Source organism: Rhodnius prolixus, unplaced genomic scaffold, assembly GCF_049639745.1.
Source record: "Rhodnius prolixus isolate KJV_2025 unplaced genomic scaffold, Rpr scaffold_6, whole genome shotgun sequence".
In the NCBI taxonomy this organism is placed as follows: Eukaryota; Metazoa; Arthropoda; class Insecta; order Hemiptera; family Reduviidae; genus Rhodnius; species Rhodnius prolixus.
The window spans coordinates 9,482,347-9,509,002 of record NW_027411634.1 but is presented as its reverse complement, the minus strand read 5'-3'; the positions used below and the strand labels follow the sequence as shown (position 1 = coordinate 9,509,002).

Here is a 26,656-nt window from a genome sequence, read left to right as displayed (position 1 = left end):
TAATAATTTTTTTTTTATTTGGCTATTTATTATCAGGCTTGTAATAAATAGCAAGAGTTAGAAATTATGTACAAAACAAAAAAAAATCATAGATTGAAAACTCGGTAAGTTTAATGCTGAAATTGAGTCGAGTTTTTTAAGAAACAGTGAACGTAGTAATTTGTTAGTTTTAATTATGGTTAAACAACTGTTCGCTAAAACCAAAGTTTTTCTCCCAATGAGCAATAATTTAGGAACATTATGAATGAAATTCCATAATAATTTATTAAATGGGTTTGTGCTTATAAGTATTCATTCATCTTTTCGCCTACATATTAACCAAAATTAACCTTAGTAATTATGTTAGTAAACACAAGTTTTACATCTCTTTCATTTTATATAAACACTAGCGATAATCTTCTACCATAATCAGCAGCTTATCTAGAGAAAAATAAGACAAAAAAAAGAGACCTGAGCTGAATAGGGGTCATCAGAGTGTAGTCTGGACAGTTTTTGTTCGGCCCCAGATAACCGTCTGTTTCTTTTCTATTCTCTTATATCTTTTATCTCATCCAAGAGAAGGGTGTATCCTTTTATCACCAATAAAAAGAAGTTATTGATACACAATCCCGGTAGGTCTTCAGTATTCACTCAGTTCACTACAGTTACTGTGTTAATAAGTGTCCAAAAAGAAGAAAAACGGGCCAAAAAATGATTCAAATTGGTATGATGTACTTTTAATTTAGATTTAGACTAAATATTGTAAATAACACTGATTTTAGATTGTTTTTGATCACTGCCATTTTGAACATTACGGTCTAAACACTTTCAAATCGAACTTAATCAAGTTTGTTTTTCTAAACTTTCTAAAGTTTATTCAAGAAGTGGTCCATAATTTATAGCTCATTCGATATGTAATTCGATTTAAATAATAATACACTCAAAATTTTACGAAAATATCGTTGATTTTGACGCATGTTTTATCGTATCCCTGACCGACTTCGTACTTTTAACAATCAGAAAAAGATAATTCAGTTTGGCGTAAAGATTTTCGATTTCACTTAGGTTACCGCCTTGCTCTTCACTAATACCATAAACATGCGTGCTACGATGAATTTTTATTCTTCTTTGAGTAGTAAGGAATTTTTGGTGTTTCGACTTGGCGAGTTGATCTATGAAGGGAATCCTGAGGTCGTTGTGAAGAGTGAGTTTAGCCACCGTAGAAAGGAGCGTCAGCTATCTGTTGGAGGAGTTTTGACTGAAATGCCTTATATAGTCCGTATGTTTGTAGGTTTGGCTGAACCCCCACAGCTCTAGTCCATAAGTCCACATAGGTTTGAGAATAGTGATGTATATTAAGCGTTTAAGTTCAATGGGTAATTTGGAGCGTCGTCCAAGTAGTCTGTAAAGCAGTTTAGCACGTTTCGTCATTGCATTTCTTTTTAAGTCTAGTGTGTGGGTTCCACGTGAGTCGTTTGTCTATAAAGAGCCCAAGGTAGCTAGCACCAGATCTGTACAAGGAAGAGGATTGCTGATGAAAAGGGACAGGTGGACAGGAGCCTCGCCGGAGAGTAAACGTCGCATGCTGGCATTTCTGTGGGTTCATCGCCATAACAAATAAAAGAAAATCTGCTAATCGATAGTTTAGATACGACTTTGGTAACGTACTGTTTCTTTGATGCACAACTTAAAATTAGTTACCCTTTAAAAATTACTAAGAAAACTACGCACAAAAGATGTAAAGAAAACTTCGTCTTCAGCTTTTCCGTAGCCAGACACTAATTTAGATTAATTTTAACTTTTTAGGTTCTACAAAATTCCATTATGGGACATATCTTAATAGATTTTTGCATCTAGGAGTTGTTTTAATGTATTGTGTATTAATAATAAATATAATAATCTTACCGCAAAAATTTCCTAATATGATGTCGCACAGAATTATGCGCCATGGATATGAATACAGGAATTATCTATTTAGCATTTGGGGAACTGTAAGTGAATTACATTTGATTAATTTTTGCAAGCACATTTTTGGTATTTACTTATTTATTTATTTATTTTTTTTAGATTGCCCAATTTGTTTACTTTTGCATGTACGTTGCCATGGATATTTTAGAGATCCAGGGAGGAGCTTTAGCTTTGAAAATTAAGGAAAAAATGCAAAATATCGCAAGTTATTTACTGTTCACGTTTGTCTTTCCGTTATCAGTGGTAAGTTGCTGAATTTTTTCTATTTTAATAAATAGTTTTAAGAATAGGTCATTGTGTAAGTGTAAGGTTTGTCACGTAGAAAGGAGCCAATTAACTATAATATAATAGTTAATTACTAGTTATTACAAATTATAGCTGATAATATAACGTAACATTATTATCAGCTGACTGATGAGAAAACCAAAGGAAGCCGTATTATCACGATGATAAATCGTAGAGGTTGTATTATCCTCAGTAATTCGCACCTAATTGGCTGTAATAATTGAAATGGTGCAAATTGATTGGTTGTTCAGTTTGTGAGCGAAATTATCACGAACATTAAACAGGTGATAAAGTCTTACGATCCATTAAGCTCTTGACATATTACAGGAAATCAAATAACACTTCCTACCAACTGCAATAATTTTGGGAAAAAACTAGACGAAATCTTAGAGCAAATTTTGTAATACTTGTTCCTCTATTTTCTACAAATAACCCATTTCAGCAACTTATTTAGCAATTAATTCTTGTTAAAATATAGCACGCACTCTTGCACTTTTCGCGCTTATGCAGCTATTCCGGAAACAAGATAGCCTTTATCCTACTCTAATCTATCCGTTCTCGTGGTATGTCCGTCGAGAAATAAATAGGTCTCAAAAACTCCGTAGTTCAGATGAAAAACACTCGGCTGGAAGGAACTATTTGTGTTTCGTAAATCAACCGTTATGATCAAGAAACCGTTTTTTGTTTTGAAATTCTTTAAATTAAAATAATTTTCAGGGAAGGATTCTGAGCAATCAAGATTTTTCTTAACAATTGCTACATTTAATTAATCTAAATAACATTTAAGAAAAATAAATAAATAAACAGATCAATTGTTATTTCTTCAATTCCAGCACATATTCATACTATTCTGGTGCTTTTACGTTTGGGACCGAGAATACATATATCCAAGAATGTTGGATGAAATGGCTCCATTCTGGTTGAACCATATATTGCATACATACCCGCCAGTATTATCCGTTATCTATATGTTAACGTGCAATGAAAATGAACCATCAATTAAATCAACCTTTTCTGGATTGTCTACCTTATTAGTCGCCTACAGTGCCTTGTAAGTTAATATTAAAGGTTCTTGGAGTTGAAAAAGTACACTGAATTAATGCATTATTGCTATTATTATTTCTAGGTTTCTCTACGTTAAAGCCGTACACGGAGTTTGGATATACCAAGCGTTTGATGCGATCGAAGAAACGTTCGCTAAATTTCTTTTATTCTATTGTGGCTTCGGATCTCTACCATTCTTATTCTTGGGTCACAAACTTAATAAAGTTTTAACAGGTGATTTTATAACTTTATATAACAGATGATATGATTTATTTTCTCATGCTCAATTTTTCATTTCATTTTCTCTATTATTTAAACAGGTCTAAAAGAGAAATTCCTCGGAAATATGTCAATCAGAGAAAGTTCACTTCATGAAAAAACAATGTGAAAAAATTGAAAGTTAAAGACCAAAAAGTAATGAAAACTTATTGAAGCTAAACAAATTGTAAAATCTAACATGAATCTCATTCAGTAATTTGGAAAAATTCATGATTCTTCTTATACAACTGATTAACTTTTTCTAATAATTAGTAGTGACATGATAGTAATTAATAAGTAATTCAATTTTAATTAATACTTAAGTATTATTAGTGAAGAGTGTAATAAAGAAGTGGAGAGAAATTTTAAGTACACGTAAAAATTATTTATTTAAATAGGATTTTATTAATTATTAATTCTAATCTGAAGATTGGTTTTAAATTAATTTAAGAGAGCCTGTTTTTAAGGCAATCCTCCATTGGATACAAAATGTTTTGTATTAAATTAATTATTTATATTTTATTTCCTTGTAAAATCTCATTTCACTTCCTTTTAGAGGTATTACCTCTAGTCTAAAGGTATAGTGAATCTTTACTCTTCCGGTCTCAGCCGAGAACTCGTTTATAAGGCGCCCAAGAGTTCATCTTTCCATTTTAAACTCTTCTGCTGTCTTCTAGCAATGTGTATGGTAGTGTGGATGGCAGAAGGCCATGGAATTTTACTTAATACTTTTAAAAATTAAGGACCCTAACCCAAAATTCGAAAATCTAATGACCCCAGGCATTAGAGAACAGCTTAATTGGAGAAAAAAAAAAATGATGGCAAAACAAGATGAGAGTTCAAGATCGTTCAATAATGATGATTAGGTGTGGTTCAACGATAAGGTGCCTTTTAATAGATCTGAAAGAGTGCACATGGAGCTTGATGTGGATGGCGGAAGGCCATGGAAGCGAGGAAGAAGAGTTTAAAAATGGTAGAATGAACTCTGGACGTCTAATAGACGAGTTCACGACTGGAACAGCAATCATTCCCTGTACCTGAGAGCTGGAAGAAAGCTATTTTATCCGAAAGTAGCATAGACTCTGGAATCAGCAAGTGTATTGTGAAACAGTAGCGTAGTTGAAGTCGAATTCTCTACACAAAATTGAATAAACAACTTCTGACGATGTACCAAAAACCTGAAACCGTCTGGAATGCGAAAAAAACATGTGCGAAATGTCGAATAAAATCAGCAATATCCAAGCGCTTGGGACTTAACCTCATTTTCACGATATTTGTTAGCTTCGTGGATCTAATTCCTGTTCAATATAACCTAGATGATGCAAAACAAAACAAACGACCAAAAAAAGTGAAGACAAGGCTGGGTATTCGGTTTTACTGTAAAACGTTATGTTTTAAGGCTGGGTATTCGGTTTTACTGTAAAACGTTATGTTTTAAGGCTGGGTATTCGGTTTTACTGTAAAACGTTATGTTTTAAGGCTGGGTATTCGGTTTTACTGTAAAACGTTATGTTTTAAGGCTGGGTATTCGGTTTTACTGTAAAACGTTATGTTTTAAGGCTGGGTATTCGGTTTTACTGTAAAACGTTATGTTTTAAGGCTGGGTATTCGGTTTTACTGTAAAACGTTATGTTTTAAGGCTGGGTATTCGGTTTTACTGTAAAACGTTATGTTTTAAGGCTGGGTATTCGGTTTTACTGTAAAACGTTATGTTTTAAGGCTGGGTATTCGGTTTTACTGTAAAACGTTATGTTTTATCACTTTTCCCAAACATTAAATCAAACTGCGCAACAAGAAATAACGCTGCACATCAGTAAACTTAGGCTGCGAAGTTGAGAGCAACTTTCAACGTCCGTTGTTTGCGTTGTTCGTATTACAGAATTATGGATAACTTTACAGCAAACTATCCAAGCAGTGAACGAGCACTAGTTCCACGTACTTTACAATGGTTGTTGATAACTGAGAATCGCATTTACTTCTAAATAAGCACGGCAAGAATGTTAACGTATTCTCAACTTTTGTGATATTTGAATAGAACATTGCAATTAGACGGGCTTCAGTTTACGTTCATCACTTACAGTTTTCTTTTATTTGTGAAAATACTTCTTAAACTCACTTTAGATACTCGTACTTAGCAGCCATGAACTGTAAAGAGATATTAACTTCTTGAATGTTTCATAAACAGTTTATCATTTTCAATTATCAACATGACGTTCTCAGTTCATTTTTCTGTTGGAAATTAAATTATATCTGTACGAGTTTGCAGTTTAAAAATGAATGAATGGATTTACAAGTCCACTGGTGTGATACCGCCCCTTATGACCGAACTAAAGTGCGTATATTGATGGACTACCGCCCCAAGCAACAGCCAGCCGATCCAAAAGAGAGGAGCTAACCCGTACTCCCGAATTTGATAAAACAAGTTTTTCCAATTACATTCAATTCTAAAATTGGCTGAAGTGCTTGCAGGGAGAGGGAAATAATGGTGCCAAATATGGTACATTTTATATACCACGTAACCACAATCCCTGATATTTAAATTTATGGTTAGTTACAGGGGAAAAAGTTTAAATTTTAAACGAAAATAATGAAATTATTGCAAAAAAGGAGGTCATGTGAGCTTTACTTCCGGCATTATTTTTCGCTTAAGAAGAATTCCAGACAAATCGAGAGTTATCAAATTATTATTATTATTATTATTTATTTACAAGCTTACAGGTAAATACCTTTTGCTGGGAGTTGTAAACAACAATGCACAAACAGTAATAATACAGTATTAAAATCAAGGAAAGGAAACTATTCTTTATGAGGTACAAAATTGGTAAACTAAAACATAACTCATTGACATAATTAAGTGAAAAATAACTTAATTAGTTAGACATAAATTACTCAACAGTTATCACTCTAAGAGCAAAGAACTTCTGAGCTTCAGAGATTGGTACATAAAACTGTAAATTTCATTAATTTGATTCACACTATTTATATCTAACAACTCGAGAAACTTTTCATTTAAAGAATCTGATACGAGTTAAGAAAATGACTTCTAATAGGTTAAAAGTGAGGTACATTCAAAGAGGAAATGAACAACCAAATCAGAAGAAAAAGAATTACAAATGAGGCAAATTTTCGTCAAATTCATAACAGGTGTATTAATATAGAACCTTGCCTTGGACAAATTGCACAGCCTTAATTGCACTACCACTCTCACTTTTTTAATATTAACTTTCCAATCCAGATATGGCTCTAGTAATCCGAGTGTAGCTAAATACCTGTTCAAACTGTTGTATCTGGAGTTGAGTATACAATCAATATCCTCACTGACACATTTATTTTTATATTTGTTAATAAGGTTGTGAAATTCTTTTCTCAGTACAGCAGCACTTTGACAGTGAAAGAGATCCAACGAACCCACAGAGATAAATATATTTTTCAAAATTGAGACCCAGTTGTTATCCTTACTAGAAGAAAGAATTATCGTAAGTTAAAGAGAGCGATATAAGAGATTCTGAGCAAACGAAAGTCAGGCATATCTAAAATTTTAATAAGTAATGAAAGCATAGACTGAAATACTACAATTACTTTAACTGGGAGAAGATTGAATTCTGAACGTACATTACGTGTTAGGAGTGCTTCTATTAAGTAAATAAATTTGTTTAAACAACTGAAGTTGAACAGTTTCTAGCTGGTTAGTTATACGAGGGTCGTTTGAAAAGTCCGTGCAAAGTCAGAGAGATAGCACTACTGGCGCGTATCGAGGTTATGTTTAGTTGGTAGCATCTCTTGGAAGAACACACACCAAGTTTCAGCCAGATCGGTCTATTTCTTTGTGTTTGGCATTCGTTTGAATCGAGGAAGTCGAGTGATTTTCAAATCGTGTGAAGTGTTGCAAGGACGGTTTGCAGCTGTTCCAGAAGAATCCGCAGGACTTTAAGCGTCGTTTCGTCACTGTGGATGAAACATGGATACATCACTACACGCCTGAGACCAAAGAACAATCTAAACAATGGGTTACCAAGGGGGAATCTACGCCAAAAAAGGCGAAGAGAGTTCCTTCGGCCGGAAAGATTATGGCGACTGTCTTTTGGGATTCGCAAGGAATAATCCTCATCGACTATCTGGAAAAGGGTAAAACTATTACAGGTGCATATTATTCATCGTTATTGGACCGTTTGAAAACCGAGCTGCAAGAAAAACGCCCACGATTGGCCCACAAAAAAGTCCTTTTCCATCACGACAACGCACCAGCTCACACCTCAGCAGTTGTGGTCGCAAAATTAATGGAAATAGGGTTCCAACTCGTTTCACATCCCCCCTATTCTCCAGACTTGGCTCCCTCGGACTACTATTTGTTCCCCAATATGAAGAAATGGCTGGTGGGAAAAAGATTTTGTTCAAACGAGGAGGTGATTGCAGAAACGAATGGCTATTTTTCAGACTTGGACAAATCCTATTATTCGGAAGGGATCAACAAACTAGAGCAGCGTTGGACGAAGTGTATAAGCCTAAAAGGAGACTATGTTGAAAAATAAAAAAGGTTTACCCCAAAAAATTAAGTAGTTTTTATTTTTGCACGGACTTTTCAAACGACCCTCGTAGGCCCAGATCCCACCGGCAACAAATCGAAAGTCAGGAACAATAACTAATTGTTATTTATGTACTGAATATTATACTATAATTAATATAAGTAAACACGGCAATATCTAATTTATACTGTAAATATTATGCGATTACAACAATTGTTATTATCTATAATAACAATATTACCTCAGAGAAGCGATTACCTCAGGGGGCACTGAACTCTCATGAGGTCCAGCTGTCGACCCATTTACTTCCTAGGAGCCACTTACAGCTTACGGTGAAGGACAGTATCAGGAGAACATGATCCGAAGGCTGGTAATAATAATGAGAAAAGATTCGGGGGCCAATTATTTTAAATATTGCCCCATCTTAGGTAGGTTAATAACAATAAATAATACTGTATAATGGTTTCTTTTTTCCTGTTATACAACATGGAACGGCTGGTAATGGAATGTAAGTTTTCATCCAGTGTATTCAATATTCCCTATATTCTGTTCAGTGGGCGTGAAACTCAGATGAAGACCAGTGAATCAGAAAAGGTAAGGCATAGATATGAAGTCCTGTACTGAAGGGAAGCACAATGCTTCTAACATACACAGTTCTCTGTATTATATAGCAAAATTATTCAAACTGTATGAGGAAGATACAGTTACAGTTCGAAGCTTTACCACGGAGGAAATAACAAAAAAATTACTGTTACTATAATTTTTGGAATTCTAAAGCAAATAATTTTTCTAACTGCGAATCATATTGATTAAAATTGTCCGATTGGACAGTTGTTTAAGGGGCTGATTGTCAATGTGAAGGTAAAAAGAATAAGATGTTCAAAGAGTTATTTACAATGGATTATTCTATTTTTGAAAGAGTTTACATTAAAAAGAATCTATTATACACACTCAACTAAAAATAGCGCTTTATAGTTACGCATTTCTAACATTATGGATATGCAAAGAATTAATCTTTCTTTTTAACCATTTTCCTAGTGTTTCGTGCATTTTCTTTTAGTTTTTCATGTTAGAGATTCAACATTTGATTATCGTAAGTTTATGATCAAACGTTTTGTAAAAGATTTGTTTATAGTGAACTAATGAAATACGAGGTCTGTAAATAAGGAAATGAGGCTGATTTTTTTATTCAAAAAGAATTACTATTCTATATTGTCACCTTCAATAGAACTTCCTTCTGAAGCCACACAGCGCTGGAGACGTTTCTTCCACTCCTCACAGCAATGCTCGAACTCCGATACTGGAATAGCCTTCAGCTGGTCGGTTAAAGGTCGGACTTTTTGCATTTTCTGGTGACGAGTCTTGGGTGTTTGAGTACGACCCAGAAACTAAGCGCCAGAGCATGGAGTGAAGCACACTTCAACCTCTCCAAGGCCCAAAAAAGCAAGGATGGCAAAGTCGAAGATCAAATGCATGCTGATTTGTTTTTGTTTTTTCGATATCCACGGAATCGTCCACAAAGAGTTTCTACCTCAAGGTCAAATGGTCAATCAACACTTTTACCGACAGGTTCTTCGAAATACTTCGAAAAAGGGTCATTCTCGTGTGAGACCAAACATCAAGAACAAGTGGGTGTTGCATCACGATAATGCTCCTTGTCAAACAGCAATTTCAATAAACCAGAGTTTTTGGCCAGTAAAAAAAATTCCTGTGGCTCCTCAGCCTCCTTATTCGCCTGACTTGAGTCCTTGTGACTTTTTTCTCTTCCCCAAGTTGAAAAATCACCTCAAGGGAACTCATTTTGGGGACAGTCGAAAACATTCAAACGGCTGTAACCGACCAGCTGAAGGCTATTCCAGTATCTGAGTTCGAGCACTGCTAAAAGGAGTGGAAGAAACGTCTCCAGCGCTGTGTGGCTTCAGAAGGAAGTTATTTTGAAGGTGACAATATAGAATTGTAATTCTTTTTGAATAAAAAATCAGTCTCATTACTTAATTTACAGACCTCGTGAGTAAATGAGTTTGCTTTTAATCGAGATGAATAATTTATTTTATAGGTTGCTGTTAGGCTAGCTTATATCTGAATTTATTTTTATATTTATTCTTACTTTCCTTATTATGTCTAGCTAAATCAAATGGCCCTACAGACAGGCGCAATACTAATAATAAAAAATAAAAATGGCGAGATGTGTGGACTGGCTGAAAGACGAAATGTTATCTCTTAAATAAAAAGACTTCGGAGACTATTTTGATTCACCTGCAAAAATGGACCTTTTCAATTCATTAGTTTATAAAAAACAGACTCAAATAACTCACCTCACAGGCCACCTGTAGATTGACTGTCTCACCAGTTTCCGCCACATGTCCCAAGATACCAACGCCCCACGGTAGCTGTACTTCATTATCACCAGTAGCACCACCGTTGGCTGGCAATAGAAAACGACTGGCACCAGAATGTACATCGAACACTTTACTAACCAGTACGCGTTTACCACGCGGTCCTTCAATTAAAAACAATGATCCACCATCCGAATCTAATAATACGGTTAAATTGTCCACAATTTTATACGATAACGATTTAGGATCTAAATCCGTGGCAATATCACGTACGGCTGATAAGAAAAATTGCCGATCTCCTTGTGTGCGTAGCAGTTCACGTTTTGCTGAACGTGATCTCGTTGGTCCACTTTCTGGTAGGCGAACTTTGGATTCAATTAGTAATGATAGCATGTGGATGGAATTTGGTGGCAACGAACAGTACCTGAAACAGATGAAAATTAAATTCAGTAATGAAGAAAGAGGAAAGGTTGTTGTATTAAAGTTTGGGACTGGTATTTTGTTTTGCTAGTCAGGGATATCCTTTACAAAATGGCTAGCCCAACCTCTACCGGAAGACTGCAGTTCCTACTTCCTTTGATTCACAGTTTGTGAGATAATCTGTTCACCCCAAACATAGAAACACACAATATGTGTACACACTATTCTGCGTATGTTGTGCTTGTACTGTTAAGCACAAATAATTGAAAGCAATATAAAAGGCCATTCAGTACAAATGAGAGAATCTGCAGCAGAACTTTAAGGCTTACACTTTAAGCTGCTTTTTCAAGTGTTAAATGCAGTAGTTTCAAGAGTTCAGTACAACAGCCATTTTAAATTAATTCCGGATGTAAAAGTAAATATGTTTACCAAAGCACTTCCCAAACATAATAGTGCAAAGATTAAGCTGTAATACAAGGGCACAAAAATACGGTTAAAAAGAATTTTCACTGGTTGTATTAAATAATTATTTTTTTTTCTATGCGTGAGTTACGGTATAATTTAAGACAGCGGTTCTCAACTTGTGGGTCGCGACCCCGGCGGGGGTCGAACGACCAAACACAGGGGTCGCCTAAAGCCATCGGAAAATACATATTTCCGATGGCTTTAGCCGCTGAGAAGCCGCGCTACCGTCTGCAGCAGCGCTATTCAGCTGGAACGCACGCTGTTATAGCCGTTAATGTTATTTATTGGAATTAATAATAAATATTTCTCAATATATAATTAAATATTGTTTTTGTGATTAATCACTACGTTTAAATTATGTTTGATTTGTAGCAATGAGAATAGATAATGCATATCAGGTATTTATAGCCTGAATCATAACTGTAGCAAAATTACAGTTATGAAGAAGCCACCAAAATTATTTTTTGGTTTGGAGTCACCGCAACATGAGGAACCGTATTGCGAGGTCACGGCATTAGAAAGGTTGAGAACCACTGGTTTAAGAGGATTCTACGTATTAAAGAGGATATCTTGAACTAAGGTTTGTAAACACTTTCTGTTCAATATAAGGTAAGTGGGGGGAAGATGCCACACCTAACACTTATTTCCGTTTTGTAGGAAACTGGGTTATCGAAAAAAAAACACAAAATGTATCAACGTCCAGGTTGTTTTTTACTCTTTAATTAAATATATTTATTAGTATATTTAATTAAATGCAAAACCATTAAAAATGCATTTGAATGAAATTTGTCAAAACTGGCATCTTCCCCACATCATGTGGGGAAGATGCCAGTTGATGCGGGGGAAGATGCAACAATATCTTAAGATATAAATTGAGAAAGAAAAAATTACAAATTTAATGTTAGGTAAACAGCAAAATATTCTCATTAAACACTGAGGGGAAGGAACACCGAACAAAAGACATTTTTTGTTTAATTTTTAACATATTTAGCAATGCAAATTGTCTTTGCTGCAAATTTCATGTAGCCATCTCTTGCATGTTATGCATTGAAGCCAATCGCATTTTGGGCCCTTCCTATCATAAAAATATCCTTTACACTCAATACAAAAATCAACGTCCTCCTCTTCAACGTCACTCTCACCACTGGTCATTACCAAATTATGGGGAGCGGAGGATGCTGAAGATGGACTGTCCTTCCTTTCCTTTTTCTGCTGCACTTTTCCCCCTTTTTTTGTCGGCAGAGTAGCATTTCTTCTCAATGCCTCCCGTTTCTCCACCGTCGTAAGGACTTCAGCAGTTTGTTTCTTTCTTCGAGTTTGTTTGGGTTTCTGAAATCTGGGGATAGGACTAATTTCTTCAAAAGAAGTGATGGCACCGCTGCTGCTTGTTGAAGCTATTGCCAGAGGTGCGTTAACTTCTTGTGTGGCATTCAAATATATTTTGTTTCTGCCATCACTTCAATATTTCAGAAAACACACTCTAAACTGAAGACAAAAAGGGAAGTTGTTGAATTTAGAATGGGGATTACCTTGAGTTTTAAAAGTACAAAATTCTTTATTGATTTTTGTTGTGGATTATGCTTATAGCTTGCCCTTGGCATTCTAAAATACCGAACAGGGTCCCCTAGATAATCTCCAAAATCTGGTAATGGGAAGATTATTCTTTGTTTTTTTACCAGTGACATCTTTCACACTCCTTACTTTGACTGACAATGACTTAGGGTTAGTTATCAACCGGGTTTTTACAAAATTATTCAAGAGGTATTGGAATAGAACAAAAGACGGCAATTTCTATCTAGAGTACGTACCACCAGATTGGAAAGCGTCAAGTTGACAAAAAGCTGGCGCTTCAACGATATTAAACAGGTAAAATATCAGCTGCAGAAATGCATTTTCATTAAAGAGAAAGATATTAAGAGAGAAATGCAATTAGATGCTGGGATCGTTTAGCTGTATTGTGAGAACGGTCAAACAGTTCCTAGAAGCTGGACCCACTGACAAAGAAGCAAGTATTGTGTACGAGATTTACACAGAAAAAGTTAGGACAGGCTCTAAGGAAGGAATTCCTTAAAGGAATAAGAAAGATGGCACGTGGCATTGATCGATAGAAGAAATGGATTTGTGCTGCTTGTCCATGTCTCGGACCACACAAAGGGTATAGAAGAGAAGAAGTACTAATCCGAATGGAAGTTCCCATGTGTGACAAAACTGGCAAACCTTTTCTTAAAATAGATTGATTTTAATAAGAAATTTTTGTATTCAGATTGTACCTTTCCAGGAATATGATGTATGCAATATTTTGTAAGGATCAATAATATCCTTATGTAGATGAATGGCCATACAACAAAACCGTGCAAAAAGTTATCTTTCGACCCTTTATGATAGATGACTTGTGGCAAAAAAGCTGATCCTGTAAACAGTGGAAACAGGGCAAAAACAGTGGTCCTGTCTTAAATCCATCTTAAATCTGTCACCTCTATTTACCTCTTCTATTTACACCTCTATTTACACCTTCGCTGATGACACTGCCATTCTCTCCACACACTCTGGCCCTATCCTCGCAGTACGCTCACTACAGTCCCACCTTCACTCAATAGAACCTTGGTTAGGAAACTGGCGTATAAAAATTAACCCAACTAAGTCTAAATACATAGTCTTCACACTCAAACGTCAAACTCCATCACCTGTCTTCTTACATCATACCACCTATCCCACCAGCCGACCATGTGCGGTACCTTGGAATGTACCTAGACAAGAGACTTACCTGGAACCCCCATAAGAGACTTAAACCTACCGAACTAAACAAACGATACAAACTTCTAGCCAGACTACATTGACCAACGCTCAAAACTCTCACTGTAAAACGCTGTAGGTACAGGTGTAAATTTCAATAAAAGGATAAATACAAATAAAATCTGCCAGGACCACAACCAGGAAAGAGTTATTAAAGGAGTCGTGAGAAGAGGCCAAGTTTGACGTTATCTAGGTCTCAGGAGTGGTGGCATAACGGGCTATTCACCAAGGCTGACTGCAGAATTAATCCGTCAAGGCCGTGCGGCTATAAGGACAATTGTAGGCCTATTAACCGGCCACTGCAGGCTCAGAAAACACTTGCATCGCATGGGCCTGGCGGATGATAGCCTTTGTAGGTTCTTTGTCAGGAAGAGGAGGAAAAGGTACACTGCACTTGTATGGGGAGGAAAAACCAAGGCCTTTGAACTTTACCCAGGAGTCGCTCTCCACAATTAAGAGTCTGGTTAAAATGGACAGGTCTGGAATGCGAGTTCTAGAGAGGTGGGAGCCATAATAGATTCAAAGAGGTCGCAGTGGCGTAGGCCTTAAGGGCCGCCCTATTAGAATCTTAATCTTATCTTGGTGTTATCTAAAGTCCTTTAAAGATCATAATGAAAATCAGCAAGAGAAAGAACCCAAAGACATAAACGAAGATCATCAATTCTAAGACTTGGTTTACAATTCCAACTGTACTGGAATTTGAGTGCTTAGGATGTAATGTTCAGCGTTATTCATTGGTGCCAATATTGGCACTTTGCTACCCATTTTCTATCCTGAGAAACCCAAACTACTGTTTTTACAAATGATAAAGATTGGCTGCCGTCAATGGCCATCTATTATCACTGTTTCTATTCCTTCACAAATAAAAGAGTTTTTTCTAGAAATACATTATTTGAAGTTTCTTGAATAAAAAAGAAATTAGGAACACTCATATGTGTTTTATTTACTGCAATTTAAATAAATTGGATAACAAAAAGACATTCCAGTACTGTGCGCTTTGCCTGTGCTTCAATCCTATGTTTCCATAATTTATTTGTTCATCGTTTACTGTATTTGTTTTTCTACATTTTAACCTAACCTAGCATAGTTTTCTATCTGTTTATCCACAGCCTCCTTCTTAACCATTTCTATAGCAATCTCACTTTATACTATCAAGATAAATTAATGATCAATTTTTTATTTTGTAAATTCAGCGAGAGGGGCAATTTAAACATAATTATAATTCATTCCTCTTCACTACGACCAGCATCATCAATAAAGCGCTTTTGCACTATGCAAAGTTTGTCATTGTCAAAATAAACTCATCAAAAAACCATTAATTTGGTTGGTTTACCAATAACCTGTCGTATGGACACACACATAGTACTTCTATTTGGGGAAGTGCCCATTTATTGTATCCCCCACAGTTGCCTATTAAGGCTTCTACTTCGCCCATTTTTGCCCATTACATCAACACACAACTGCGCTCTACTATTTGGTTGACACAATATCTCTTTTCTCAATGTTCAGAAGGAGGTACTTTACACATAGAACTGGCAGCCTTATTGTTAACTACACCTGCCTCTACACATTGGACAGGTGACAAAATTAATGGTCTCTTACCTAGGCAAGAAAATAGAAGAAAAATATACTTTACACTGTAAATAAATCTAGTTAATGTTTAGCTGAATTTAGAAACGTAAAAAAAGAAGATACATATCTAAAGGTACAAATTTCAGAAAAAAATTACAATTTATGTATTCAGCACCATTTATCTTTTTTTTCGTATGGCTCTAAAAAGAAATAAATCGTTTTAGTAAGTATAATCGATTATTAATCATATTGGATGATAATTGGAAGTAGGCAATCAAAGATCATCGCAAAGTTTCTGTAAACCCTCTCCTGAAGTCAGGAAGTGAAGTAGATGACAGAAATTGATGTGGAAGTCAAATTTTCTACGCTAAACTGATTAACAACCTCTGATGAAAACGTAGAAATCCCAAATCTGGTAGAAATACGAAATACACCTAGTATATGTACAAAAATTTAGAAAAATATACAAAACACAATATGATTTGAATATACCGTGGAGAATACGAGGGTCGTTTGAAAAGTCCGTGCAAAAATAAAAACTACTTAATTTTTTGGGGTAAACCTTTTTTATTTTTCAACATAGTCTCCTTTTAGGCTTATACACTTCGTCGAACGCTGCTCTAGTTTGTTGATTCCTTCCGAATAATAGGATTTGTCCAAGTCTGAAAAATAGCCATTCGTTTCTGCAATCACCTCCTCGTTTGAATAAAATCTTTTTCCCGCCAGCCATTTCTTCATATTGGGGAACCAAGGGAGCCAAGTCTAGAGAATAGGGGGGATGTGAAACGAGTTGGAACCCTATTTCCATTAATTTTGCGACCACAACTGCTGAGGTGTGAGCTGGTGCGTTGTCGTGATGGAAAAGGACTTTTTTGTGGGCCAATCGTGGGCGTTTTTCTTGCAGCTCGGTTTTCAAACGGTCCAATAACGATGAATAATATGCACCTGTAATAGTTTTACCCTTTTCCAGATAGTCGATGAGGATTATTCCTTGCGAATCCCAAAAGACAGTCACCATAATCTTTCCGGCCGAAGGAACGGTCTTCGCCTTTTTTGGCGCAGATTCCCCCTTGGTAACTAACCCATTGTTTAGATTGTTCTTTGGTCTCAGGAGTGTAGTGATGTATCCATGTTTCATCCACAGTGACGAAACGACGCTTAAAGTCCTGCGGATTCTTCTGGAACAGCTGCAAACCGTCCTTGCAACACTTCACACGATTTCCTTTTTGGTCAAGCGTGAGCAATCGCGGCACCCATCTTGCGGATAGCTTTGTCATGTCCAAATGTTGATGCAAAATATTATGTACCCGTTCATTCGAGATGCCCACAGCACTAGCAATCTCACGCACCTTCACTCTTCTGTCATCCATCACCATATCATGGATTTTATCAATGATTTCTGGAGTAGTAACCTCAACAGGGCGTCCAGAACGTTCAGCGTCACTTGTGCCCATATGGCCACTCCGAAAATTTTGAAACCACTTATAAACTGTTCTAATCGAAGGTGCAGAGTCACCATAATGTTTATCAAGCTTCTCTTTAGCCTCCTGAGGCGTTTTGCCTTTCATAAAGTGGTGTTTAATCAACACACGAAATTCTTTTTCGTCCATTTTTTGAAAATCACTCGACTTCCTCGATTCAAACGAATGCCAAACACAAAGAAATAGACCGATCTGGCTGAAACTTGGTGTGTGTTCTTCCAAGAGATGCTACTAACTAAACATAACCTCGATACGCGCCAGTGGTGCTATCTCTCTGACTTGGCACGGACTTTTCAAACGACCCTCGTATGGCGCTGAAAATCACTTAATTATGATTCCATAGTTAGGACTACATTTTCGGCCAACTGAGAATCAACCTTCAAAACTTATTTTACGAGTATTCTCGACAAACAAGGCAAGCATTGATACATCGTATTGATGTGGACTTTGCAAACAAGCCATTACAATCTATTTACAAAATTATTAGTAATTCGAAGTTATGACTAACATTAACTTTATTTAAAAAACTCTTATAATTAATTACTAAGCCCTAAATACAAGTTACCTTTAAATAAGGAAAACTTCAAAGTTGTATTTTTTCTACTTAAAATCACTGTACACTTTGATAAAATGGAAGCACTAATTATCTTAATTATATTAACGGTAATTACTCTAATAATTATTAACAAGACTACGTCACAGACTATATTTACCCCATTACATCTAAAATTCTATATAACGTAGGAAAGACATAATTAAATTGTAATTTAGTCACGAATTGTTGTCAATTTGCTGTCTGACTAAATTCAAATAAAAGGTTTAATAATTTATTCCCTAAAATGGACCTTTTTTTAAAACATTGATTTTCCTTTCTCAGAAACTCACATAAACTTTTAACTGAAAACATTCTGACAGAAATTCTGCATTTGAAGGAGAGTTGGTGATGATGAGGGTGAAAATTGGGAGCTATTCACTCTTGTTCGGGTCCTTGATAATTTTAGAAACTTGTTATCATTAATCAAGATAGCCACTGCAGAAATGGTGAACCCAAGCAAATGAAAATCAAGCAGGAGGCGAAAAATATGCGCTGTTTATATTGCTTTGACTATCGGGAGATTTCATTATCAGACTACATCACTCTTATCAGCGATTTAGAGTGATGTGAACACTAAAGAATTTGTTTGTTTTGTTTGTAAATATATATGCAATTAGATGGATTATTGAAAAAATAAAATATGCACTAAAAATGCTTTTGGTTTTTTCTTAGAACCGTAGATTGTTTTGTAAAATTAGGCACGTAATGTTATAAACGTTGTAGCTAAAAAATATCAACTAATTTGAGCAATACTCCAAAAAACAAATATTCTCTTGATAAAATCTGAGACACAAAATAAAGAATTTCTTCTATAAAAACATAAATATTAGCCACTCACTTTCTCATATCTTTTAAAGACGAACGCCTACTGTTCGGCGCTTCTCTCGGCAGGCCAGTAATAACTTCATGGGTACGAAACACTGATCGACTTTTCGATCGTGCAAATTCATGGCGAAGACATCGTTTTGAATTACTTCGGCGATGATTTGATTGCTCTTCGCCAGGTTGTGGTGATACTGGTCCAGAACCAGATCCACGTCTTGCGTAATCTTGTATTGTGAGAAATCCATGAGCCACTAGCCAAGAATTTATAGAGCCTAGATCCACTTTACGCAGGAAATAATCCTGAAACAAAATGGAATTTACTATTAAATCTTGGGCAGAAACTTGTCGCGATTGATTGTAAGAAATGAAAAAACACCTGTACTTAAAAACAATATAACTAACTGTATGGAAGAGAGAGTTGAATTGTAGGAAACAATCACTCGTCCTTAGTAGCGCCAAGTCAGAAAAAGAACTTCTTGGTCAAAAAAATTGCGAATAAAACATCTTTACCCTCGATCTGCTTCTTATCCACCGTGCATTTTTGGCTGCATTCCTTGCGACCGTGATACGATTGCTAATTAGGGAAAAACGAAGAGATAACTTTGAATCCACGAACTGAACTGAAACGATAGGAACTGAAAAACCTTAGCAAAGTAAAACTGCAATCTGCGGTTGACTGACCAAAACATTGGTGTACTTTCATTACGATGAAAAGAATTAAGAATTCTAAGGGCTTATTGACAATATAAAATTTTACATTCTATAAGGTTGGCGTATCTAAGATATCTTATAGAATGTAGTAGTAATAAAGTTTATTTAAATGAAAAAACAAAATGCAAGGTACAACATTTTTGAAACAGACAAAAAAAACTTTAAACGGCATGGTTTCTACCGTCTGCCGGAGTTTGAAACATATACGAGGGTCGTTTGAAAAGTCCGTGCAAAGTCAGAGAGATAGCACCACTGGCGCGTATCGAGGTTATGTTTAGTTAGTAGCATCTCTTGGAAGAACACACACCAAGTTTCAGCCAGATCGGTCTATTTCTTTGTGTTTGGCATTCGTTTGAATCGAGGAAGTCGAGTGATTTTCAAAAAATGGACGAAAAAGAATTTCGTGTGTTGATTAAACACTACTTTATGAAAGGCAAAACGCCTCAGGAGACTAAAGAGAAGCTTGATAAACATTATGGTGACTCTGCACCTTCGATTAGAACAGTTTATAAGTGGTTTCAAAATTTTCGGAGTGGCCATATGGGCACAAGAGACGCTGAACGTTCTGGACGCCCTGTTGAGGTTACTACTCCAGAAATCATTGATAAAATCCATGATATGGTGATGGATGACAGAAGAGTGAAGGTGCGTGAGATTGCTAGTGCATAATATTTTGCATCAACATTTGGACATGACAAAGCTATCCGCAAGATGGGTGCCGCGATTGCTCACGCTTGACCAAAAAGGAAATCGTGTGAAGTGTTACAAGGACGGTTTGCAGCTGTTCCAGAAGAATCCGCAGGACTTTAAGCGTCGTTTCGTCACTGTGGATGAAACATGGATACATCACTACACTCCTGAGACCAAAGAACAATCTAAACAATGGGTTACCAAGGGGGAATCTGCGCCAAAAAAGGCGAAGACCGTTCCTTCGGCCGGAAAGATTATAGCGACTGTCTTTTGGGATTCGCAAGGAATAATCCTCATCGACTATCTGGAAAAGGGTAAAACTATTACAGGTGCATATTATTCATCGTTATTGGACCGTTTGAAAACCGAGCTGCAAGAAAAACGCCCACGATTGGCCTACAAAAAAGTCCTTTTCCATCACGACAACGCACCAGCTCACACCTCAGCAGTTGTGGTCGCAAAATTAATGGAAATAGGGTTCCAACTCGTTTCACATCCCCCCTATTCTCCAGACTTGGCTCCCTCGGACTACTATTTGTTCCCCAATATGAAGAAATGGCTGGCGGGAAAAAGATTTTATTCAAACGAGGAGGTGATTGCAGAAACGAATGGCTATTTTTCAGACTTGGACAAATCCTATTATTCGGAAGGGATCAACAAACTAGAGCAGCGTTGGACGAAGTGTATAAGCCTAAAAGGAGACTATGTTGAAAAATAAAAAAGGTTTACCCCAAAAAATTAAGTAGTTTTTATTTTTGCACGGACTTTTCAAACGACCCTCGTATTATTTACACAATTAGGGGGAAAAAAGTTGAAATTAATAATTTTACGTAAATAAATAAAATAGAAACATTTTAAATCCAGATTTGACTAAGAAAATGAGGAAAAGAGAGAAAATACGTGAATTTTCAAAAGTTCATTCACTTTCATGAATATACAAAAGCTCCTTTCAGATGATTACAAAATCAAGGAACAGGTTCATTGAGGAATTTTCCTCTAAACTTCCAAGAATGAGTCGCGTAATGGACGAGATGAGGCCAATCTATACCATTCATCAGGTTTAAAAATCTTTCTAGAGAAAGAAATCTTTCTCCAAAAACAGCCAAACGAATAGGCGACAGGGCAGGGCAGGTAGCAACAAAGTGGACAGTACCCTCCTTCTCTACCAAGATCACATAGAGGACATTCTACACCCAGATTGTAGAGGGTCATAGGGCTTATAATTAGGATTCACCAGTTCTCCTCTTAGCTTCAGAGCCCAACGTACAGAAGATAAACTATTGAGAGTGTCTACCACCTCACTGAGTAAATTAGCACATTTCACGTTCTTATAGAATGTAAAATATTACATTGTCAATCAGTCCTGAAGATGACCTAGGACGAATGATCGGTATAACACAAAATCATGACTGAAATTGGCATTTTCCTTTCTTCTTTATAGATTAATAATAATAATAATAATAAAGTGCCTTTATTCAAAATTTTACAGAATTACATATTTGTTTATTTAATTCGTAACAGACAAATACTCATGGTTGAAGAACCGTCTGAGGGTTGTCCCTACTTATTTTTACCCTTCTACATGATGAAAGCACAATGAATGAACTGTTAAATAAATACAACAAAACAAAGAAAAACAGAAACAATAAAAGAAAAAAAAACAAAAGAAAAAATACTCTCACCACAGACAGAAGTAAAAAATAGAATACAGGAAACAATATATTCTTAAATTCAGTACACGACGTTATATAATAAATAATAATCAAAATTAAGGCCACTTAATATTTCATTTATTTACGGAATAGGGATACAGACACATTTAGGTGATACAGGTACACATTAATAATAGATAAAACAGTTTAATAATTGAATTCCTTCACCAGTTCGTATCTATATGCCCATGCCGCTTTACAATAGCTTACCAAGCTTTTCCAACATTTGCCATTTAAATAGTCCATAAACTCCAGCTCATTTAAACAATCTTTCTTAAAATATATGGACCTAAACTCTCTTAATATTGGGCATACCGCTATAAAGTGAAACACGTTTTCTTCTCTGTTTTGTAAATTACACAGAGAACATAACTTGATTTCCTTGTTGAATACGTATTTATTGAGGTATAGCGACTCTCCCCTAACTTTAATTATCCACCCAATGGAGCGAGCATCCAAGTTATTGCAATGTACTAAATTGGGTTGTGGGTCCAACGTTTTATAAAGTATGTGATGCTGACTTTTTATGGCTAAAAGCTTGTATTTATTAAGTAGGCCATTCTTAATATTTTCCATTACTGAATTGACACTTATGTTAAATTTGATGAACTCTGTGAACGAGATGTTATAGGTATCACAGAGTTTTACCCAATCCTTATACAAAAACAATTTTCTCGCAATGATCTCGTTCATCAGAATATTTGGGTATCGATGCGCCGGTAGGGTAATCTTCCTTATAGATTAACGAATCAATCACCAAAAAACCAATCAACAATCAGTACTTCATTATATTTGTTTTAAAGACTGAAAAGATGATGATGATACATGTTCCTTTGGATGAATTACTTTAACCTTATCTTCCCAGATCTTAAATGAAAATGTGTCCATCAATCCGAAGATTTCTCTAAATCAATCATTCGCAAGAAAACTAATATTTTTTCTTTATTTTCTTGGAATGAATTATCTAGAAGCTTTTCATTTCCGGTTCCTTCTCTGCATTTTCACTAGATACGGAAGATACAAAAATATTCTTTTACGAAATCTTATTTACATTTTAGACTTAACTAAAAGCTTTTGTAGTGTGTGTGGGAAGGAATCCGACAAAATTTTTTTTTTACTTTTTAAGTAATTAATCCCAAAACATCTTTACAAAAAGCAAAAAAGTAAATAAAGTTAATAAAAAATAAAAGACGTTGCGTTGGAGAATGTTGACATTTCACTAAGCTATTTCCAGCATTCTTATCCCGAAATACTTGAAGCATTTCACTACTTAAGTATAAATGCCTTTTCCCACTTTGTGTAAAGAAACTTAAGTGATGTGTACAAATATTTTTTTGCTATCTCGTTCGTACTCTAAAAGAAAGCTTCTTATTCTTTCCTATTCTTCAATAAACTCAAGTTTTAACAGCAAATGTTGTGAAAATATTTACTTTTCAGATTAATGAGTTTTTCTTTTTTAACAATATAGTTTTTTCCAATGGGAATTGATGGTAAGATTTGATTTCAAAAGCTCACGCTTTGATTGCATTATTTTATCTTTCCGAGTGAATTATTTTCAATACTTTGAAAGCATCGTTTATCACGGCCACCACTTAACCAAACTTTCCTTCTACTTAATAACAGAAATTTAAGTTTTTTAAGAATAATGTGCTTAACAAAATGAACTTCTCAACAGAATCCACTTTTTACTTAAAAAGCAAAGAAAAAACAAAATATTCTCTCTCTATCTTACATAAAGTTATCATGCCATTTAAACATTAGATAAATCCAGATACCTGAAACAAATCCGGATGAGCATCAAGCCATTCTTCCACTTCACTCCACCGCAACTGCGTCATCGTCAGTATGATTATTACATTATTATAAAAATTCTTTTAGATGCCTCTTCCGGGATTGAAGTGATCTTCTCTCTGGTCAATCTTTTCTCTCTGTAACAGAATGAAAAAGTAATCTGAATATGGATAAGACTTATTTATTATATAATGATACAGAACTGAAGATAAATATTATACTTATATATATTATAAAGATGGAATTGAAGATCACTGAACGAAATAAATCAGAGTAACTATCGATCGGATGACGTAATAGAGGGGAATACAAATGTAACTTTCATAAGATAGAGCTACTTTATTTATTCCTAGAATGAGGCTTTAGCGAAATCCATGTAGAACATGGCTTTAACAAGAATAACAATGAACTAAGTGGCCCCCACAAAGAATATTTTGGTAAAATGTAATATGTCAGATCATATAATAGGTGATTAATTGTTGTATACTATTTTTATAACACCACATTAATGTTAATTATATTCTGTTTTAGTAAATATGTTTCATAGCCCTGAAGAGACCATCTTCTACTGAAGAAATCTGTATTTTTTTATTTTTGGCGCATCAACAGGTGAGGTTATTAGCGCTCGGAGCTTTTTTCAGTACACTGCCGGCCTCCGGACAGTGTTCTCTCTTTACAGACAACACTGTCCATCACCGGACAGTGAGCTGTAAGAAGCTCCTAGGAAGAGAAAATCTAAGGGTTAGCAGCTGGATTCGAACCCGGGACCTCCGCGTGGGAATCGAGTACGCTAACCACATAGCTAATCCCTCCCCACAGAAATCTGTATTAATACTGTAGGGGACGGAATTGTGGTTTTGGTGAATTGTAATTATATTTTCTTTTAGAATTAAATTGCTATACATAGAGAATGTAACACGAGGCCGATAAGGTAGTCTTAGAATGCATAGTCAGGAAGTTGATAGGAGCATTGTGCGCGCTGCCGACGGAATGGTAGGGGCCTAGAGAGTGGTGTGTGTGTGTGTGTGTGTGTGTGTGTGTAGGGTGTGTCAATGTGAGTCTGTGTGAGTGATAGTATGAGAGAAAGGAAGGAAAGAAAAACAGAACAGTGAGTGTGACCGAACTGAGTGGCTGGTGCTGAGTGCGAAAAACCCTGACAATATCAGAGAAGATTTTTGGCGAGGAATGGTCAAGCTGCATGTGCTGGCGGCGGGTAAGCCAAATCTTTGGGGTGCCGCTCTCTGGTCCCGGTTGGCAGGGCGACGGGCGGTAAGGGGGAACTCCTGTTTTAGTAGTTGTTTTTATCCTTTTTAGTTAATTTACATATTTACAATTTACGTGTATTATTAGTTAAGTTACATATTTACAATTTACGTTAATTAGTTAATTATTAGTCAAGGGTTTTTATGTAAGATAATAAAGTTTTAAAGTGTCGACCAGGTGTTCTAATTTTCTAATTGAAACCCCTAAAGTCTGGGAGGAGGTTTGAAGCATTACAATACAAATTTTAAACAAAATATGACTGAAACTGGCTACAATCTTTCTTCCTTTTGAATTAATGAATCAATCTCTAAAAAAAAACTGTTTTATTACAGCATTTAATCAACTATTCCATATTATAATTACTTCTATTTAAATTAAACTCGGTCAAACTGGTTAAAAACGTTTATATGTTACAATTTTTTTTATAACAAAAACCTCAATAATCTCCAGAGGCTCGTACCACTTGGTTTATTAAACATCACAATTAATAACAATTGAACAAAGTTCCCCTCAAAAAAACAAAGGTTCATTTGATATTTATTCAAACAATAAGCGAACAATACAGCTTCTAGAAATTACACAAAAATTTATTGATGAACAGAAAAAGTAGAACAATAACAAAAGTTTTAAACGATTTTACTGCATCTGGTAAAACAAAACTACGATAATTGTTAATACATCGCAGTTTTTCCTGGTGTAACTCGCCGGACACATTCTAGCATCTCCCAAGTATAGAAGCAATCAAAACTTTTCCGCGACTTCTTCACTTACGTAGAGGAGAAAAACTATCTCTTAGTCTCTAGTGACTAACTTTGATGAGCGTCAAAGAGAAAAACAGCTATAATTTAATTAGTTGTAGCCTAATTTTAATGAATTTAATCTTGCAACATAAGATTCAATAAAAGATTCCATGTTTATTGTTGTGTTTGCTGCTGTTCTGTTGAAAGCAACAGAAGTGTTTGCAATCGTCAACAAATTTGTGGAAGTTAAGTTATCTTCGGAAAGCCTAAATTCACAATTTGAGATAACTTCGAAAGAAAGAAATTTTTAGGAACAGCTTGCTGAGAACAGTACATTTCAAACTACGTGTAAAGTAATCGCCTATTTTTTCAGGCGTGGTTTAACGTCCACCTACCAATTAGGTGTCGTGGACGGAGACGACTAGCAAACATACTTTACTGTGAATTTCTTTTATTAACTATTAAATAAAATCCAAGGGTTTAAGACACAGTACCATAATATCAGCTTCACAGGTCTCGCCTCTAACCGCTCGGCTACCGTGGCGCCCCTAAACTACGTGTATGAAACTACATTTAAAATAAAAGAAGTGTAAACTAGTAATTAGTGAAACTAATAATTAAATTTTTACAGAAATAAAAAAGAATTACTTCTTTTATAATAATTATTTAATATTTTATAATAATTTTATTTATTATTATTTTATTACTTAATAATTTTCCCGTTTTTTGCTACAAACAAGGGCAACCATCGAAAAACCTTCTAAGTTTTCTGCCCTGTGCAATTTCATTAAGTCTTACAAGCTTTGATGACCCTTTTAACCAGTGCTTTTAGAGCAGCCTTGCTATCGGTGAAGATTGTGACCACCTTTAGCTGATGATTTCTATTTATCCAATGGCTTCACTGGCCGTGGATTTCTGGTTGAAATATCAACATCTACTGTACGACTTACTTCAATAAACTCAGCTCCTATCAAAACATCAGCTTTGTTTACGGTCAGTTTGTGACAAACTTCGTCTTTGGATCCTTAGTCATTTCAGAGATCTCAGCTCTTTAGAAAATTAAACTATCCGTTATTATCAGATCATTTCTTACGACGTCACTCAGCTTGCTTCTTTCATCAGTCCAAGATAGGACATAATTTAACAGCAGATAAGTATGAGATAGTTATTTTTCGTGTAGCGTCGCTTTCCTGGTCACTTTATTT

The 26,656-nt window shown here is 35.5% G+C and overlaps 2 protein-coding genes across 6 annotated transcripts in view; one reads left to right on the top strand and one right to left on the bottom strand.

Moving 5' to 3' along the window:
* LOC141460647 (dual 3',5'-cyclic-AMP and -GMP phosphodiesterase 11A-like) overlaps positions 1-26,656 on the bottom strand; it is a 247,818-nt gene that overhangs the window by 87,756 nt on the left and 133,406 nt on the right. For all 5 annotated transcript variants that reach the window (XM_074140854.1, XM_074140853.1, XM_074140852.1 and 2 more), the window contains 3 exons: positions 23,433-23,585; positions 18,558-18,844; positions 10,373-10,817 (listed from right to left, as the gene is read on the bottom strand). In XM_074140854.1, the coding sequence (XP_073996955.1) occupies positions 10,373-10,817; positions 18,558-18,844; positions 23,433-23,495 (795 nt within the window). In that variant the 5' untranslated portion in view covers positions 23,496-23,585. The remainder of the gene's footprint in view (positions 1-10,372; positions 10,818-18,557; positions 18,845-23,432; positions 23,586-26,656) is intronic.
* LOC141460849 (androgen-induced gene 1 protein-like) lies at positions 556-4,056 on the top strand. The gene is made up of 6 exons (XM_074141251.1): positions 556-703; positions 1,786-1,970; positions 2,047-2,190; positions 3,066-3,283; positions 3,359-3,510; positions 3,597-4,056. The coding sequence occupies exons 1-6, from the start codon at positions 691-693 to the stop codon at positions 3,662-3,664; spliced, it is 780 nt and encodes a 259-aa protein (XP_073997352.1). The 5' UTR covers positions 556-690; the 3' UTR covers positions 3,665-4,056.

What these genes read in the sequence shown, in the direction of transcription:
- LOC141460849 (XM_074141251.1), top strand. An exon ending in TATTTAGCATTTGGGGAACT is followed by an intron (nt 1,971 to 2,046) that starts GTAAGTGAATTA and finishes TATTTTTTTTAG; the next exon opens with ATTGCCCAATTTGTTTACTT. An exon ending in ACTTAATAAAGTTTTAACAG is followed by an intron (nt 3,511 to 3,596) that starts GTGATTTTATAA and finishes TTATTTAAACAG; the next exon opens with GTCTAAAAGAGAAATTCCTC.